We start from the raw sequence: 19444 nt of genomic DNA, 5'->3' as shown, positions 1-19444 counted from the left end.
TTAGGAGGCATACGAAAAGTAAAAAATATGTAGTGACTATATGATAGGACTCCCTGTAAGGCTTTTTATAACTGAGCTGCTGCTGCTGGTGTTCATTTGAAAGGCAGTGATGTCAGGAAGCCTTTATGGCCTTTGGACTGCTGTTTTGTACCAAGATGTGTGGAAGTCGGCTAGACCAGAGATAGACTGCTGTTGATTGTAGCAGTTGGGGTTTTTTTTTGAGTAAAGTGGAAGAAGTAGGTGAGCCACAGAAATGATGCAATTGCCAGCATGGGTATGATTCAGTCCATGTATGGTATTGAAGGGAATGGAGAAATGGTAGTTGATGTGGATTGCAGCAGAGAACAGAGATAATGGCAAAGGCAGCATCAGGAAGGACAAGGGATTTTTATTGACGAGAATGGGTAATTAGATGAGACTTTGCTGTAAAGCTGTGTTCTCTTTTTGATGGAGAGACAGAATTTTTAAAAATGCCCTTAAAGCAAATCTGTTCACAATTTTTTCCCACTTTTCTCATGCCATACCTTCTAAGTAGGCAGAGATGGTGATTCTAGCCTCCCATGGCATCAGGTTTATGTGCTATGTTCTGAAGCAACTATTATTTAACATTGTTTTTAATATGCTTCTTGTAATCCCATCCTGTCATCTTTGGAGAAGAATTTAGGATATTAAGGTTGTTTTTCCTTATGTTTTTTAAGGACCAAGCCTCACTGTTGACACAGCCTGCTCCTCTAGTCTTGTTGCTCTGGAAAACGCTTATAAGGCAATTCGTCATGGGCGGTGCAGTACAGCCCTAGTAGGCGGGGTCAACCTCTTGCTGAAACCCAACACATCTGTGCAGTTCATGAAACTGGGTCTGCTTAGTCCTGATGGTGCCTGCAAGGCTTTTGATGCTTCAGGTAAGGCATAAGTACAAAAGCTTATGTTGTACGAGAGTAACTTACTGTACAGTTTGTGACCAGCTACTCTTTCAATACAGCAAAGAGCTAACCTTGTAGTTGTTCCAATGTGCACTGTTTGGGCCATACCCTGATCTATGTTGCATCTTCTATTGAACCTGGAAAATTAACTGTGAGGAAGAAACTGATACATATGGTTCATCCCTCTGCCTCTGGAGAAAAAATAGCTGTCTCTTGATGGAAAATTTCTGTTGTGAAATTTATGATGAGCACTGTATCTTTCTAGGTCATGACATTTTTCTTTAAAAGAAATAGATCTGTCATATTCTCAAAACAGTCTATTATAAGCAGTAATCTTCCTGCATGGTGTTTGGCAACATTTTACAAAGCAAAGCAGAAGTCATGACTTGTTCCCTCTCTGTTCTCAGGAAATGGATATTGTCGCTCTGAAGCTGCTGTTGTTGTTCTTTTGACCAAGAGATCTATGGCTAAGAGGATCTATGCCACAGTTGTAAATGCTGGAGTTAACACTGATGGCTTTAAGGAGCAAGGTAGGTCTTGAGCTGCTGAAAAGTGAGATACCTACAGAACTGTTCAGTCTAGAGTCTTGGCCATAAAAAGTGGTCTGTTGTAGGGTTCTTTAGATGTTTTAGAAATTTTTTTTGTGTTTGGGGATTTTTTTCATTTTCTGGTTTTGATAATGCAAAGTTCAGGACCCTGTTTTGTAAAAAACTTAAAGGAAAAAAGCGGTGGTTTTTACTGAAGTAATAGCAGTGTTCTCTTGCTAGTTCAGCATTCCTTAAGACATCTCTGCAGTAACTTCTGCAGTGATGGTAGAAATGTAGGTATAGTATTATAACTGTAAAGCTCTTACCCTGCTGTTGTCCAGCTTCTCCTGCTCTCCAATTGTGGTGACAGAAAGCTTCACATGTTTTACTTAACCTAGAAATCTAGTATTCTGTTAACCAGTATCTTTCCAACCTAGCCTAACTCATTGCTTTAGGTTAATTCCTGGTTCCTGTGCTCTTCTTACAAAGAGCCTGAGAGTTTGGTGCTAAGAACATGGTGAAAAGGTCTTTAGTTGGTTTTTGGGGAGAGACCTGGCAGCCTAAAGTAAATGAAAGGATGCTAAAATCAGAACAGGAGGTACCTGATAGGAGAGTGGAATTGATGGCAATTTTGATCCTAGGTGTGACATTCCCATCTGGACAGATGCAGGAGAAGTTGATCAGATCTTTGTACAGCGAAAGTGGTGTCAAACCTGAAGAAGTGGAGTATATTGAAGCTCATGGGACAGGCACCAAGGTCAGCATGGTCCCTTAGGGACTGAGTGTTTTCTTCCATTGCATTTCTTGCCACACTTTCCATTAAATTATTCTTTGTTTTCCCAAAGTAAAATCCTTCTGCCTTCTACCAATTAGTAGAGTATATTCTGCTTCACAACTTTTGGACTTTGCCCAAACACCATAATCTTTCAGATTTCTCTTTTGGGGTGTGTTTTGGAAGTGCTGGCTAATAGCCATTCTGATTCTCTTCATACTAGGTTGGAGATCCACAGGAAGTAAACAGCATTACAAGTATCTTCTGTGACTGTGAGCGGGAGCCACTGTTGATCGGATCAACCAAGTCAAATATGGGTCATCCAGAGCCTGCCTCAGGGCTTGCTGCATTAGCTAAGGTAACAAGAGACTTGAGAAGGAAAATTTGGGATGGTGGGTAACACCAGTGTGTGGGGTTTTGTTTGTTTGGTTTAGGGAAAATCTGCATTGATTTCGGGTGTTCACTGATAATTATAAGAACTCAGATGTTTCTCATTAACTACTTGCCTCACATGTGAATACTTTTAAAAGCTCATGTGGCTGTCCAGCAAACCACCAAATGCTTAGGTGGCCCTCTGCTGTGTTCACACACTTCAGTTTCCGCTTCCTACTGAATTCTGTAGGAGCGTAGCTCTGCTCAGAATGAAGGCTTTGGGATCCTTTTGTTAATCCTTGTTGTTTACTTTGTCAGTCCTTACACTGGACCTTCCAACAGAGCTCTGCTGCAAGTCGTTTGGGTTTGAGGCACATACATGTAGAGAGATTTAGATGTTTGGAGTAGATGACAGTGACCAAAGATGAGAGGCAGTGTGGGCTTTCAGTGCCAAAAGAGCAGCTGATCTTCTGGCTTTCTGTCAGGGATGTGTCATCTCTTCCTCTTCTCTCTTAGGATGGCAGGAAGCCAGGTGAGTTCTCTGGGATGAGGCTACCAGCATGAATAACTGTGTGTCTGTCTGTCTTAGCAACCAGCTTGCTAACTACTGCTGTAGGCAGACAGTCATCTAGTGGCTCTGGCTGCTAAACTGCTTAGCAGAGAGCTAGCTAATGTTCACACTTGTTTGTAAGCCTATTACTATAGAACCTTGCAAACCAAAGTCACATATACTGCCACTGCTAGAATTTTAGACTCTTCGAAGTGGTTGCTTGTGACCCAAATACAACTCACTGTGTAGTAGCCTCACCTGCATGGCAATAGCAGTGTCCATCTCTCTGTAGAGAAAAGTTTAGGGTTTTTTAGTGCCTTTATCTCTGACTGACACATTCTTCATAGAAAGAATGATAGCCTAGTCATAAAATAAGCTTCTCAATCCATACTGTGTTGTATGTAACAGTTTGTTTAGTGTAGTTCTGTGATCTGTCAGGACAGGATCATAACTTTGAGGTACTGTTGCCCCCCACCTCTACACCAAAACCAGTGTTTCTTAGACAGTAACTGTCTCAGTATGTCTTCAGTTTGTATAAGTGTTTTCTTCTGGAATTCCATAAAATGCTGCTATGTGAGGTGTCAGGAAATTTCATCTTGAAAGTATCAGGTTTCAGACTTGAAGATAATCCATTAATTATATGGATAGGTAGGAATGAAACTAAGGCTTGCTGAGGCCTCTTCAGTCAAATTCTGATGAGGAAGGGAAAACTCACCTGCATCTTTGAATTACTCAGCCTGTCTAATCACTTGCCTTGCAGCCAAGACAAAGCTTTTTGGTGGCACTGGTGGTATGCTCTCTATACTGTGCTCTCAAAACTAGGTAGAAACCATGGCAAACCTAAAGTACAATATATATCTGTGTAAACCAGCAGCACATTCAAAGTGCATAGTATTGTAGGTGTAGGACAGTGTGCATGAAAATCCTTACAGCTTTAAACATGTTGACTGTGAGTTGAAGTTGTATATTTATACTGGTTGTTCTCCCAGGTAAGCTGCCATGTCTGATAGTCAACTTGAAAGAGCAGTTCCCAAGACAGTATGTCTCTCTGACCATTCTGGGGTGATGAAGGAACTGTCAGACATACAGAGCACGCTGTGTTTGCAGCTGACCTTGTTGCCTGCAATTTACTGGGCTTGTTCTGCAGATGAATGTGGGCTTGGTGTCATGAGCTGTATGTAGAGAGAAGCTACTGAGAGAAGGGAGCTCTTGCTTTTTTTGGCACAGATATTTTGGTCCTCACACTGTTTCAGTACTTTCCTTTGGCTCTGCCAGTTCTGCCCAGTCTGCTGTTTCTGCTTTTTTGAATCAAGAAGACAAAAAATGGGTGTAAAGCATCAAGCAGACTTCTTTACCAGTGCTTCAGCTTGATTCTCTCACAGCAAAACAAGAAATAGGAGCATTTTGTTGCAATAAGGAAGAGGATTTGTGAATGCATGTGACTGGGAAGGGATGGAGTGGAATGTGATAAAGGGATAGGATCTGAAAGGGAAAAAAGATGATGTGATAGTCTTAGTACCTAGGCTGTTTTTCCAGCAAGACTGCATGGCTTGCCAGTTAGAAAGAGACTGGAAGCTGAACGCTCAGCTTCCCTGCTGACTTCCTGCATGGTCTGAAAATTTGCCTAGGTGATGCAGTTGCTACCTCAGTAACATCAGTAATGCTATTCTCTGAAATGTCCCCTTATCCAAACATAGAGAGCTGTTTCAGAATATGCTACATGGTCATTTGTAGTAAAAAAGTAACAAAAGAATGTGTGTCATGAGACAATGTGGAGCACAGAGCACTCTGTTTTTTCTTTCAGGTCATTCTCTCTCTGGAACATGGGCTGTGGACTCCAAATCTTCATTTCAATACCCCAAATCCAGATATTCCTGCCTTACAAGATGGCTCCCTGGAGGTAGTTTGTAAACCAACACCAGTGAAAGGTGGCCTTATCGGTATCAACTCTTTTGGTTTTGGGGGTGCTAATGCTCATGTCATTCTGAGGCCAAATAAGAACAAATGCCAACCTCTGGAGACTAGTAACATGCCAAGGCTGGTTCAGATTTCTGGCAGAACCCAGGAAGCTGTGGAAACACTAATTCAAGAGAGCAGAAAACATGAAGAATGCAGCCCATTTGTAAGCCTGCTCAGCGACATCTCTGCAGTTCCTGTGTCCTCCATGCCTTTCAGGGGCTACACACTGGTTGGCACTGAAAGTGACATAAAAGAGGTTCAGCAAGTTCAAGCATCTGGTAGACCACTCTGGTACATATGCTCAGGTAGGTGTGCAGCATTGAATCCAGGCTTTTCTATTCCTTTTTAGATCTGGGACTTGAGCAATTGTATTCTGTGCTCTAATGTTATTTTACAGTGTAGCATGAGGAAGTATTTTGCAACTCTGTGACAGGTTTAGGAGTCTTGTGTTTTCTGTATTTTATCAAAACCTTCCAACTTAACTGTCTTCTGATTATAGTGAAGCCCAGCAAATAACAACCAGTGCCCAGTTTAAAGAATGTAAGAAATGTACAATGCTTTGCTCTTAGTTAGAATTCTTTAACTGCCAGAGGAAAGTGTGTTGTGTCTACTCCTGTTTCAGAGTATTACTAAAAGCCAGAGGAAAGTGTGTTGTGTCTACTCCTGTTTCAGAGTATTACTAAAAGCTCCTTGCATATCCTGCAGGCATGGGAACACAGTGGAAAGGCATGGGCCTGAGCCTTATGAAGCTGGATCTGTTTCGCCAGTCTATATTGCGTTCAGATCAGGCTTTGAAGAACACAGGCCTTAAGGTCTCAGAGCTGCTGCTGCAAGCAAATGAGAGCACTTTTGATGACACTGTTCATGCATTTGTTGGACTGGCTGCTATTCAGGCAAGACTCAGTGGGCTCGGGGAGGGGGGTAATGGACTCAATCTACATAAGCACCTTCTGCCAATGTGTCTGTTTGGCTGGTAACACTTTATATCAATTTATGGAAGCTTGTTTTGTGTAATCAGCAAGTGGCAGCTGTTGGAAATACCTCTCTGAGAGGAGGGAGTGCATTGTGCCCTTGGCGGTTTCAGGCTTTGGCACTTCGAAGTACATGACAAACTTTTTGGTATAGATAGTCTTGGCTTCACTGCTTTTTTCTTACAAGATGTTTGGACTAATACTGGTCTGAACTGATTTGCATGTGTATCCATGTGTATATGTGACACAGTTTCTTCCATTAAGAGCTTTAGGAATGTCTTTAAGTTTCAGGCAAATGTTTGTGCCAAGGAGCAAGGTTCCATTTAATGTCTTCTAAAATTTGTTCTGAAATGAACTAAGTCAAGCTGAATGAAGCATCTTCATGATTCTGAGTGTCAATGTGGTACTCATGGTTTCTTAATAAACTAGAGGCCAAGCTTTTAAAGTGATCTGGAAAGCTGGTCTTAGCCTCTTAATTTGTACAGATACATTCTTGGCAGCCTTTTATCGTTGGAAATACTTTCTCAGTGAAAAATTACATTGTGAAGAGGCCCAGACAATACTGGAGTTGCATGATGTTTCTTGGGATTGCTTTGAAAGGAGGATGGAGCTGTAGTTGTGGGGAAAAACAAAAGCAGTGAGGCCAAGAATGTCTGAACCAAAAAGTTCATTATGTACTTGCTACATGTGTGTACCTTTGAGGCCTGACACCTGCTTACTCTGGCATGGCATCTAATTTTACTTCTGCTTGCAGATTGCTCAGATTGATATGCTGAAGGCTGCAGGTCTGCATCCGGATGGGATTGTGGGCCACTCAGTGGGAGAACTGGCTTGCGGCTATGCAGACAACTCCTTAAGTCATGAAGAGGCCATTCTTGCTGCTTATTGGCGGGGACGATGCGTTAAAGAGGCCAAATTGCCACCTGGAGGAATGGCTGCTGTTGGTAGGTACACCCTTACCAAAAGAGTGATACAGGAATGTGCATCTGTTCTCTACTGTATGTCATTGGGATCAAACTGGTCTCTGAAACTATAATGTAAAATCTTGGCCACTGTATCCTCCTCTTTGTTTTCTTCTGATGTAGAACAGGCTCTTAAGTATTTAAGTGGATAAAATGGTAGTGATCTCTGTCCTGGAATACATCAGGATTTTGGTAACCATCCAAAATTTAAGTGGAAATGGAGAGATTTATTGCCAAGTGACCAATGAAAGGCTTCGTAAATAATACCTTGAAACAAGGTAAAAATGTAAAGCAGTGAATTTTTTTGCTCTCTATAGATTTGTATCATACACACACAGATGTGTGTGTGTATGTATTTTGGGGGTTTTTTGTAATTTTTTTTCCAAAGGAGACTTGTGATTGTCTGCAGGAGTAATGAGATGTGAAAACAGTAAGCCACTGTGATGTAGCGGGCAGCTGGCTAGTGGAATTTACTATGGCCTAATAGCACTTGGGAATAAGCTTTCTCCTGAACAAACTTTACTTTGTGTCTGTGTAAGTCATATAGTTTTACCTACTGTCAGGTAAAATTTTGGACCCAGCAGTTTTGCTTTGTAGTGCAACTTTATAGTGACTTACATGCTTAAAAGTAAAATTATTATTGGTAGCACTGTTGTTTTTCTGTTTCTTATTGGATGCAGGGTCAATTAAAACCTGAAAACACTTTGGAGAAAAGTTGTTGCAGGTATAATGCTGTCTGTTGGATTAGAACACTTGCTATAATCTCAGATTTCTTAATTTAGGTAATGCTCCAAAGGACTACCTACCTAATTAAGCTTTTTTCCCCCCTTGAGATTAAATAAATTACACTCTTATCATAGAATTTGGAAGTCTACATATAGTATGTTTTTGATAATCTAATGTTGAGTTCAAGTTCTTCCTGTGACTTGTATCTGTGTAATGTTATGACCAGATGCTTCACATTTAATCTGACATGCCACTAGAGTTACTGATTTGTATGGCTATTTTCTGTCTCTCAGCAATCCAAGCTAAAGCAGGGGAGAGAACACATGGGCTTGGCTCCTAGAAACTAATGGCAACATGAGACTAAACAACCACTTCTGCAGCTTCTTTGAAAGTGTGGGGGTTACCCTCACCTCATTCATTAATGGGATGGTGCAAAGATTGGGCCTTGTGTTCATCTTAACTGTGATAAATGTCATGGTAAAGCTCTAGGGTAAATATTCTTAGCTTTTGCAGAATTGCTTTGGAGGGGAGAGGGAGGTACCCATCAGTCTCTTGCGAGTATTTCCCAATTTTGCAAAGTGCTGAATTGAGCAGAGTGACTGTGCACTTAATATTTCCTCCTCTTATGAGGCTCATAACTAAAAACCCTTTTGTTTTCCTGTGGCCTTCCTTCTGCAGGTCTGACATGGGAGGAGTGTAAACAACGCTGTCCTCCAAATGTGGTACCAGCCTGTCACAACTCTGAGGACACTGTCACTGTTTCGGGGCCTCTGGTGAGCATGAAACTGACACAGTGTGTACCGGGATTGTGAGTAGGACCTGCAAAGTTCAAGTTTGAAGAAAGCATGAAGCTTACTTAGAGTGCAGCTGCTTGAAAAGGGGAGCTGATTGAAGTGGTGGAGTGGACATAATACATTGTATAAACTTACACAGTCCAATAATCTGTAAGAGGAAGTGATATTGGTGCCTCAGTAAGCTAGTAATAAAATCTCTTCTATCCATGGGCATAGAGGATGGTAAATTATAAGACTGAGAAGGGCAATAACTTCATCACTGCTGTGGCTCCCCTTAAATGGTAACTGATGAAGGGTATGGAGGGACTACACTGGCTTGTACAAATACCTAGTATTTTGTGAGCTTCTCTCTTAGTTCACTTATGTTTTTGTTCTTAGGACTCTGTGAATGAGTTTGTAGCCAAACTGAAGAAAGAGGGTGTGTTTGCAAAGGAGGTGCGCAGTGCTGGCGTCGCCTTTCACTCCCATTACATGGCATCTATTGCCCCAGCACTGTTCAATGCTCTGAAAAAGGTAATATTGCCAAACCATGACTTGCATGGCTTATGCTCTGACACCTGGGTTGCCTATAGGTTATGTTGAGCTTGAGGGGACTCCTTTTTTCAGAAGGAAGAGAAAATCTCTTGAAGAGCATGTAGACCTCTGTGAGATCTAATGTTTGAAATCACTTGGCCTGGAGCAGGAGGATGTCCTGAGCAATTAACCTGCAAAAAGGAGGAGCTGCTTGCTTTTGCTGATCCTGTTGTTCTCTATGACTTGTAACTCTTTCTCCTGTCCTTCTTTCTTGGCTGTCTGTAGGTCATTCCACACCCTAAACCTCGCTCAGCACGATGGATCAGTACATCTATCCCTGAATCTCAGTGGCAAGGTGATCTGGCTAGGAATTCCTCTGCAGAGTACCATGTGAACAACCTCGTGAATCCAGTGCTGTTCCATGAAGGTCTGAAGCATGTTCCAGAGAATGCCGTTGTTGTAGAGATTGCTCCACATGCTCTTTTACAGGTATCCTATTTGATCATCATGCTCTTACAAGGAGTTTGAAGGTCTGATGACCCTCAAACTGGGAAAAGCTGCAGCTTTTTTTTTTTTTCCCTAGTTCTGAGAGTACTTGCTTCCTTCAGTACTTCTGAGCTTTTCCCAGTTTTAATGTTTGGTTTCTTGTTTGTTTCTTCATGATTTTTTAGGGGGTGGTGTATGTTAATATTAAAAATAAAAAAATAAAAAAAAATCCCTAACACACTACCACTTCCTTACTCAGAAATTCACATTACTGCTGCTATTTGTTCCCATGTTCAGATAACTGATAGCCAGCTTTCTGATCTGCATGTAATGAGTAAGGAAAGCATTTCATTGTTTGGATCTAATGGAGAGTGTGTACAAAATTTATGGTGGAGTGAGACATGCAAAGAATTAACGGACCTTCTCTATGAAAAAAATCTTTTACCATCTGTACTCTGAATTTGGGTTGAGGTTTTGTCTTAAGAGGTGGTGGATAACAGTGGTGTTTTCCCCTCTTCTCCTAGACCAAGTAGACTGAAACCACAGAAGCTTACTTTCTTCTTAAACTCCTTTCTCTAATGAGATCAGATCATTATTCTTTTCTTCCCACCCTATCAAAATTGATTCTCGTGGAATTAGCTCCATAGTAGAGAGTGCAGAGCATGAGGTGCATTGGGAAACACTTGCTCTTCAGGATCAGTGGTGTGGTCTTGTCTGTGTCTCTTAAGTCTCAAGGACTGGTCTTTTTTTATTTGGTCAGTGGCACGCAAGAGGAGAAGTCTTAGGAAGAATAATAATTACTCATGATCAAGATTAATAGTTACACAGTGCTTCTTAGTTTCAGCCCAGTGTATTTTTGCTATGTCATGTTAGTCTCATGCTTTGAAAGTGATTTGAAGGGAGAATCAAGAGTACTGTTTTTAAATTGGGCATATATTTTTTTCGACAGAGACTTTATGCCTCATGTTGAAATCATTGAACAATTTTGGACTCTAATGCAAGTGACTAAGACTTCATTGTCTGTGTTTGAAAGTATCCTGATTTTCTCATGTAAAGACCATGGGATCAAATTGAAGAGAAGATAAAAAATTGGGTCAGGTGTTCGAGGCTGAGTTTTTTGGTCTAATAACTTATGCTTGAAAGATGCTCTAGGATACTTCAGACCATAAGGTGCTGCTCCTGGCAAGGGAGTGTGTGCAAGTGGGAGGCATGAGACGGTGACTTAGCAGTTTTTCAAGTGCAGCTTGTGGTTTTACCTCACAGTCTACCTGGGAGTGTTTTGGCAGAATTACATTAATATTGTGTAGGTTCTGCTTTATTAGATGTGCAACAGCTAGGGTTGCTGGAAGGGTACTCTTCCCTGTTAAAGTGGTGTTTGTGGCAGCAGCTAGCACTGAACTCTTGGCACAGATGCATAAGTGGTTTGGACACTATAGACAAAAATTCTGAGACAAAGTAGTAAGTAATGCCTTCCACCAGTGATGTATGGATTCTGCTTGACCAGGCTATCTTGAAGAGAACTTTGAAACCAACTTGCACCATTCTGCCATTGATGAAGAAAGATCACCAAAATAATTTGGAGTTCTTCCTAACACAGATTGGCAAGATTCATTTAACTGGGTAAGGAGACATGGGGAAGAGGGTAAGTGGGATAACAGAAGGGAATTCAGGTCTCTTCTCTAATATGCATGTCTTCATATGGAATCAAACACTCCTTCAAGAAACCTTGAAATAAATGGGATGTGCGTTTGTGCTTTACATACTTAGCATGCTCACTTGTGAAGTGTTCCTGTGGGTTAGAGACTGCTTGAGCAGGGAAGGTGCCTTCGAAAGAGAAGTCCCATTTTAAAGGCCTAGGAACCTGGCACTAGCTTCTGGAAATAAATTTTGCATCTTATAGACTGTTAATTATAAATTTGGCTGCAGTAAGTGTTCATGGTACATCTGACATGGAGTTTGAGACCAATTACTGCCTGACCTCTTAATTATAACCAATTTTTTTCCTTACTTTTTCTTCCCATCCCTTCTCCCATGTCTTGATTATTTTTGTCTTTTTAGGATAAATGTTCTTGGAAATAACTTGTTCCCGTCTATGGAATACCCTGTCCCTGTGGGAACACCCCTTATTTCTCCATGCATCAAATGGGACCACAGTCAGGACTGGGATGTTCCGACAGCTGAAGACTTTCCAGCAGGTTCCAAAGGCTCTGCATCTGCTTCAGTCTACAATATTGGTGTGTTGCTCATTTGGGGTCTATTATTTGTTTGTCACTTTCCTGCTTTACCTGTGTGTTTGCTTTTGTAATAGTAAGAATAGAATACTCAAAACAGCATCCTGGAAGCCATCCTCTGAAGCTTAAATGTTTGGTTTGGATTGACAAAAACCTGTATCTGTTTCTGAAATGGGATGAGAGAACATGAACAAACCAGGAACCTCTATTGCTTTAGACTAAGAGTAATTCTAAGGGCTTCATATTGTCAGGCAGGATAGTTGGGGAAACTAGAGCCTCTTGTGGATATTGAGGGGGAAAACCTCTTTTTTAGTGTTTTTATTATTTTTCTTCTCTTTGTTGTTTGACAGATGTGAGTCCTGACTCTCCTGACCACTACTTGATTGGTCACTGCATTGATGGCAGAGTTTTGTACCCTGCAACTGGGTACCTCGTGCTGGCTTGGCGAACACTGGCGCGGTCTCTTGGTGTGGCTATGGACGAAGTGGCTGTTACGTTCGAAGATGTCACAATTCATCAGGCAACTATCATTCCCAAAAAGGGTGAGTGAGGAGTGCTGGTATAACTGCACAACTGTGTAGTGAAGATGGAGGGAGTGGAAGGAAAGGAATGCATGGGAAAAGTGAGGAGGAATGCAGGAAAGAGACTAAAGAGGAGTGCAGCATGACTGAGCAAAGGAATGGATTCATATAGTCAAGTAGTATGCATTATGGTCATCTTATTACCTGTTGTGAGTGGTAAGTTTAGGGATAGTGAAGGAAAAAGTTCTGCTTGAGGATGGTAGAGATAAATGACCTCCTGTCTTCCTCAATGTTTCTTGCAGGATCAGTACAGCTGGAAGTAAGACTTATGCCTGCTTCCCACTGCTTTGAGGTATCAGGAAATGGGAATCTGGCTGTCAGTGGTAAGTGAAGGAAATATAAGTGTATATGTACAATCTTAATAAATCCATAATTTATAAATAATGGTAATCATCATTATTCTTGTTACTGTGCCCTTCAGGGAAGATTTCGCTCCTGGAAGACACTGCTCAGAACAATTTCCGTAACCAGACAGATGGCCTTCGGACTCAAGCAGACAGGAGCTCAAAGCCTGGGCTCTTGAAAGATGACATTTATCAAGAGCTGCATCTGCGTGGATATAATTATGGACCAACTTTCCAGGGTGTTCTAGAATGCAACAGTGAAGGTAAATTTCCTTTCAGAAGAAGCACAGTGAGGCCTGGGTATCATAATGATGACTATTTGATCCTTTAATACCATTTGTATTAACAGTTCACCTGACTGTGCCTTGTGAGGTAATTATACTTTGTGTGATAGGAGATAACAACAAAGAGCATTGAGAAAGCTGTTCTTTCCAGTGTAGAACTGTGTGGTGGAATTTACAGGGGAAGCTGGGTACATACACCAAACTTGGCGTTTAATAAGCAGTGACATTCTAGCATCTGATGAATGATGAAATAGTGAGGCTTTCTCTTCCTCTTCTGCAGCAACTGCAGGAAAAGTTCTGTGGAATGGGAACTGGGTGACCTTCCTTGACACTCTGCTGCATATGCTGATCTTACCTGAGACTGGCCGCAGTCTGCGCTTACCCACGAGGATTCGCTCAGTCTGTATTGATCCAGTGCTGCATCGTGAGCAGGTGTGCCAATACCAGGACAATATAGAAGGTAATGTCTCTCATGCTTGAACTTCTGCTGGTTGCTTTGACTACTGGGTGAATGTGTCAATTCTGAAGTAGTAGGATGAATTTTGATGGGAGGGTCCTCTTAGTCTCCAAGCTCTTCTGCAACTCTGTAACCTCTCTATGAAAGAGCCCCACATAGCACTGTTCATCAAATCACCCTGAACAAAATATGTTTTTGTTTCCCAACTTACATTTCTTTCCTGACTTTCAGCTTTGGAAGTTCTGGTGGACCGCTGTCTTGATAGCCTTAAAGCAGGAGGCGTTCAGATCAATGGTCTTCATGCTTCTGTGGCACCACGGCGACAGCAGGAACAGATACCTCCCACCCTGGAAAAATTCTGCTTTGTGCCCTACACTGAGAGTAGCTGTTTGTCTTCAAGTGCCCATCTTCATGCCTATCTGGAGCAATGCAAAGGTAGAGTGGGATTGCTTTCTTGTCATACTAGGAGAGTCTTCTAGCCCGAGAGAAGCTGAATACTCCTTCAGAACATCCAAGATATTAAATATTGGTCTCTGTAGAAGACTTCAGCAAGGGTTCTCTGTATGATTGCTGGAAGCTAAAAGCCAGTTCTGCCTGAGCTCTGTAGAATGTGAGAAAGAGTAAAAGCCATGAAGAGGGACATCTTTCCTTCTATAACAGTCAGATGTGGTGTTAGATGGCACAACCCCTTCTGCAAGCAGAGAGACACAAATCATCTTTAAGGAGAAATCCAACCTAGTTGCTTTAGACACTGACAGGAGAGCTTACTTAAGTGAGATTTTAACCTTGGTTTGTTTTTGCTTGTGAACTGCTACAATAGGCACTTTGACTGCAGGCACATATCCAAACAGGGAAAATGATGTAGTGAGGCACACATCAAAGGAATTGTTTGCCACAAGAATAGAATAGGAGCAGTTCAGTCTGTTGTGAAACTGGTAGCTAAATATATTGGTTTTTGATGGGGAGACATCCACTAAACTAATCACTTTAAGTGCCTTTTCATCAAAGAGAAAAATGTTACTTTTTAAAAAAATTTTTACTTTAGTGATGAATTTTGCTTCATCTTGAGAGAATCATTTTTTTCATTCTGTATTGGTAGAGTGTCTTCATGCTCATCCTTAGATTTGACAATAGATTCTAAAGATTTCCTTTTTTTTTTTTTTTTCTCCTTAGTTTTCCCCTGCAGCATCCAAATACTGTCCCCAGAGCATATTTTTTCTAGGCTGTGGTGGGAATATTTTGTTTTTTGTAATCCAGTTCCTGATCCTCAGTCAGGATTAACTATTTCCCATCAGTTTATAAAGCAAAAGGGCATTTTAGTATTTTTGTATCTTCAGAAACTTAAAATTTTCCACCACAGCTCCCTAAATCAATCAAAAGTTTTCTGTTAGTTGCCCTCTTTAGTCAGTCTTACCACAGGTAATTGTGGGGGTGTTGTTTGTTTGGCTACAAAGCCTACTTATTTGGGGCAACTACTGCACAATACATAATTATGTGAATGTAAGAGGCTGCACTGTATCTGTGATATAGGATGCTGTGGTGCTGATCAGCTGGTGTAGCAAATGGAGGCAAGGAGGAAAAGAATTCTTGGAAAATCTTGACTCTTTCTTTCATTTCCCCCTTCTATTCCATAGGTCTGATCCAAAAGTTGCAGTCTAAGGTGGCAGTGCATGGGGTCAAATTAGTCATCCCTGGAGTAGAAAATGCAGTGGCTGCTACGGGGTCCTCGTCCACACAAAAGGGCCTTCAGCATATCCTCGCTGAGATCTGCCGCCTGGAACTGAATGGAAACCTCCATTCTGAGCTGCAACAAGTTGTGGTTCGAGAGAAAATGCACTTCCGAAATGACCCTCTTCTCAGTGGATTGCTGGATTCTGCAGAGTTGAGGACTTGCCTGGATGTGGCATTGGAGAACATGATCAGTCATAGGATGAAGATAATAGAGGTTAGTTGAAAGCCTGGGATGGGATTGTAGCTAGTGTTTCTAGGCCTTCCAGTAACCTGATTACATACTGCTGTTGTTCCGGTTATAATTCTGGATATCAGTCATGTTTTGATTTGGTTTCTGCTTTTCCCTCCCCTTCTTTTTCTCACAGGCTAATGCAGGAAGTGGACAACTGTTCTCTCGTGTGAAAAGTATTCTGAATGCTCAGCCCCTGTTGCAGCTGGACTACATTGCCACTGACTGCATCCTGGAAAACCTTTCAGCTGTTGAAACAGAGTTACAAGATGCTGGTGTTGTCTCTAGCCGGTGGGATCCATCTAGCCCTCCCTCTGGAAATCTGACCAATGCTGACCTGGTGGTATACAACTGTTCAACAAGTGTTTTAGTGAATACCACTGAAATACTCTCTAATTTGGCAGCTGCTGTGAAAGAAGGAGGGTTTGTTTTGCTACATACTCTTCTTAAGGGAGAAACCCTTGGAGAAATTGTCAGTTTCCTTACAAGCCCAGATCTGCAGCAGAAACACAGCTTCCTAAGTGAGGTAAGCCTCTTGGAAGGACAGATACTTTCACCATGGATAGTCTGAGTCTGCTGCTTGTAGATGCCCTGATGGTAAATGTATAGTAGGCATTGCTTGCATGCCTTTCCATTGAGGACTTCTGCAGAAATATCTAATGAACACTTCTTAAGAAGAGAGGACTTGCAAATTACTACATATTAGATTGAGAGAGTAAACTGTAGGTTCAATCAGGAAAGCCTTTCTTAATGCACTGAAAATTATTAATTGTCTTTTGAGCATCTGTCTAATCTGTATGAAAACACTGGCCAGGACAATTCCTTTATTGTTAAAATCATGTTGCTGGGTGGGGTACAGCTCTACCACTGTAGAATCCTGAAATGCTTCGGTATCAGACTATCTCTCTTACTTTTGATACTACTGCTTAGAGTGCGATTTTACAAGCTAGTAATTTCTTCTAATGTTAAGGTCCTCCCAGAAGGAAGGCTTTTCTCTTGTATTTTTCTTTTCTTCCTTTCCTCTTCCCTATGTTATCTGATCCCATAATGAGATACAGTAAATAAGCCCTGAGAAGCTGGAGGAGGGAGAGAAGAGTGTCAGCATTGTATCTTCCAACCAGTATATCATACAGATAAACTAATGCCAAAGCTGGTGCAAGAGGAGGAGAGTGAAAGGCAAGGGTAAGGGTGGAAACTGGGGCATCATCTTCTCTTGACATCTGTTAGACTCAGCAGTAATGGAAAAATGCACCTCTGCTGAACTTACCTATTTTTCCTGATTTGAGGGGATGCAGCCTCTCAGCTCTCTTCTTTTAGAACAAGAAGAGAATAGCGCTTCCAAGAGTTTGGGTTTTGTTTATAATTCTGGGGTGGGGTTGTTGGATTTTGAATTTTGCAATTACATGGATTCTAGCCCTTCCTGAATACATTTTTTCAAGGGGATTTGAGAAGAAAGGTTAGGTTCTTTGCTCTGAATCTTTCCCAGTGAACAGGAGGATAAAGAGAAGGCAGAGATGCTACTGGCACCAATAACAAAAACCAGAAATTTGTCATTAGTATCAGTAGCCTGGTATTAGCAAATCCCCGGGAGAAGATATCTGTCCCTTGAATGTTCCTTCTCTGCAGGAAATTATACAAGCCAGGCAAGAGTGTGCAGGACTTACATAGTTCTCAAAGTTTTCTAGATACAGACACTGTCCTTGGACCTTGATATAAGGGATCACACTGTAAAAAACCTTCTGCTGGTTTGTGCCTGACATAGGAAAAGCAAATGGATGCTTTTCTGAGAGACTGCATTCATCTTTATTTCATTCAGATAGTAATCCTCAAGTGTTTCTGGATATGCCATACATGCATTTACATTCCTTTGTTTTCCTGAAATGCCATTTCAGTGTAACTTAGACATATGGGTGCTTCTCCCCATCTCTGTGCAAACAGGGCTTATGTGACATAGGGTCATAGACACATTCAAATACACTGTGGAATTTGGTGGTATGGTCACAGCTCAGGTTTTTGTTTTTTGCACATCTGCTAGTGTGCTAAGACTGGTTGCCTAACTTGGACTTTGAGGTATTTGTACTCCCACTTTTGGAAGATCCTTTAGGGAAGAAGGAGTAGTCTAGATGTGGATAAAACATTATTATGTTAATCAAACCTGTATTTGTACTGTGACAATACAGAACAAGTTTTCAAGAAAAAGCAAGAAAAATTGACTTTTGATTTTGCTGTTAATTTTGTTGCTTTGCCTGATTTGACAGGCACAGTGGGAGGACTTATTCAGCAAAGTTTCATTGAATCTTGTTGCCATGAAGAAGTCATTCTTTGGCTCAGTTATTTTCCTGTGTCGTCGGCAAGCTCCTGTCAAAGCACCTGTTTTTCTGCCAGTAGATGAGACGAACTTCAAGTGGGTTGAATCCTTAAAGGTGAGAATTCTTGTGTCCTAGGTATCTGAATTTCCAAATCATTATACTTTCTGAATGAGATATTTAGTAGTGTTGAAAGAAGAATGTGTGTGTGTGTGTGTTCAGTTACTTTTACTAAAATAGAAGTTACTAATCTCTGCCAAGGATATGAGGGCTATTTTCTTTGTAGTTCCTGGTAAAACAGTTTGGGGTTTGTCCTGTAGGAGATCTTGGCTGACGCATCAGAGAAGCCTGTGTGGTTGACTGCCACCAGTTGTGCGAACTCAGGAATTTTGGGAATGGTGAACTGCCTTCGCCTTGAAGCAGAAGGCCACCGAATCAGGTACGCGAGCATGCCTTTGAGTCACATTTGGGAGATGAGATATTTGTGTTAGTTTCTTCTCAGACCTATAGGAAAACAAACAAAATGACAACTCTTGTCTTCAGGTGTGTGTTCATTTCCAACTTGAACTCTTCATCTGCTGTCCCACCCACAAGTCTTTCTTCTCTGGAGATGCAGAAGATTGTTCAGAAGGACCTGGTGATGAATGTGTATCGTGATGGAAAGTGGGGCTCCTTCAGGCATCTTACATTGCAGCAAGGTACAGTCTTTGAGAGCTGAGGATCACTTGCAAGGCCTTGAATCTGAATGAACTTTGAATAGAAAATGAGTAGCTATTGTTCCTACGGTTACCTTTTATTATTATTTTTAATTAACAATTTTGAATTCTTCTGTTTCAGCTCAAAGTGAACAGTAGAACATTGTGGTGCTAGAAGGGATAGGCTATTTAGGGCATCAGTAGTATTGCAAAGCAAGAAAGGGCTCTCAGGATAGCAAATGGAGAAGGAGGTAGAAATTGCACAAGGAGTTTACTCGTTTTGGAAAGCACGTACCTTTGTTAATATGTCTAAGTTCTTACTGTTCCTTCTCCTGCAGCACAACCTCAGGAGCTGACAGAATATGCCTATGTGAATGTGCTAACTCGTGGAGATCTCTCATCTCTTCGCTGGATTGTCTCCCCACTTCGACACTTCCACACAACTGATCCCAATGTTTTACTCTGCAAAGTCTATTACGCATCTCTCAACTTCCGGGACATTATGCTGGCCACGGGGAAGCTTTCTCCAGATGCTATCCCTGGTGAGTTAAAGTTACACTTAAAAGGATATGTATTGTGGTTCTAGAATTAATCTCTTGATTGTTCGTTATGCACTGGCTAGATTGTATGCCAGAAAGCATGCTTTTGAGAAGGAAGTACAGCTCTGCTGCAGGGCTGTACACCAAAAAGTTCCCAAGTTCTACTTCGAGTTACAGTTCCATTTTTTTCCAATTAACAAACTATGCTCTGAGAAGTGTTGCTCGCCACATTGCACAGATACCAAGTGTGAGATAAAATATGTTGATAGAGGTTCCAGAGATGGGCATGGTAAATACCAAGGTGACAATGTCAAAGTTGCCTTTTGCCATGCTGATGGACATGCTTGAATTTCAGGGAGGAAAAATGCACGATGAAGTAATTGCCTGTTTACAAAATGGAGGTAGTACTAGCTTTATAGCAAGTTAAGAATTAATGTAATGTGTATGAAATGGTTTTAAAATATGTATTTAAAAGAGAGGGGATGGAGCATGTTA

General features: G+C 41.4%; 1 protein-coding gene across 1 annotated transcript in view; it reads left to right on the top strand.

Annotated features, from left to right (window-relative positions):
* Positions 1-19444, top strand: part of FASN (fatty acid synthase) — a 40214-nt gene that overhangs the window by 8686 nt on the left and 12084 nt on the right. The window contains exons 5-27 of the mRNA XM_005495664.4: positions 699-899; positions 1328-1450; positions 2089-2204; positions 2443-2577; positions 4946-5405; positions 5806-5993; positions 6826-7015; positions 8438-8532; positions 8932-9066; positions 9352-9555; positions 11057-11172; positions 11611-11786; positions 12134-12325; positions 12607-12687; positions 12786-12971; positions 13273-13452; positions 13681-13884; positions 15084-15394; positions 15546-15935; positions 17668-17832; positions 18036-18154; positions 18259-18413; positions 18749-18952. Coding sequence (XP_005495721.2) covers positions 699-899; positions 1328-1450; positions 2089-2204; positions 2443-2577; positions 4946-5405; positions 5806-5993; positions 6826-7015; positions 8438-8532; positions 8932-9066; positions 9352-9555; positions 11057-11172; positions 11611-11786; positions 12134-12325; positions 12607-12687; positions 12786-12971; positions 13273-13452; positions 13681-13884; positions 15084-15394; positions 15546-15935; positions 17668-17832; positions 18036-18154; positions 18259-18413; positions 18749-18952 — 4326 coding nt within the window. The remainder of the gene's footprint in view (positions 1-698; positions 900-1327; positions 1451-2088; positions 2205-2442; positions 2578-4945; positions 5406-5805; positions 5994-6825; positions 7016-8437; positions 8533-8931; positions 9067-9351; positions 9556-11056; positions 11173-11610; positions 11787-12133; positions 12326-12606; positions 12688-12785; positions 12972-13272; positions 13453-13680; positions 13885-15083; positions 15395-15545; positions 15936-17667; positions 17833-18035; positions 18155-18258; positions 18414-18748; positions 18953-19444) is intronic.

This window comes from Zonotrichia albicollis, chromosome 19 (genome assembly GCF_047830755.1).
Source record: "Zonotrichia albicollis isolate bZonAlb1 chromosome 19, bZonAlb1.hap1, whole genome shotgun sequence".
NCBI lineage: Eukaryota > Metazoa > Chordata > Aves > Passeriformes > Passerellidae > Zonotrichia > Zonotrichia albicollis.
Note: the sequence above shows the minus strand (reverse complement) of the source record. Positions and strands in the feature narration are given on the sequence as shown.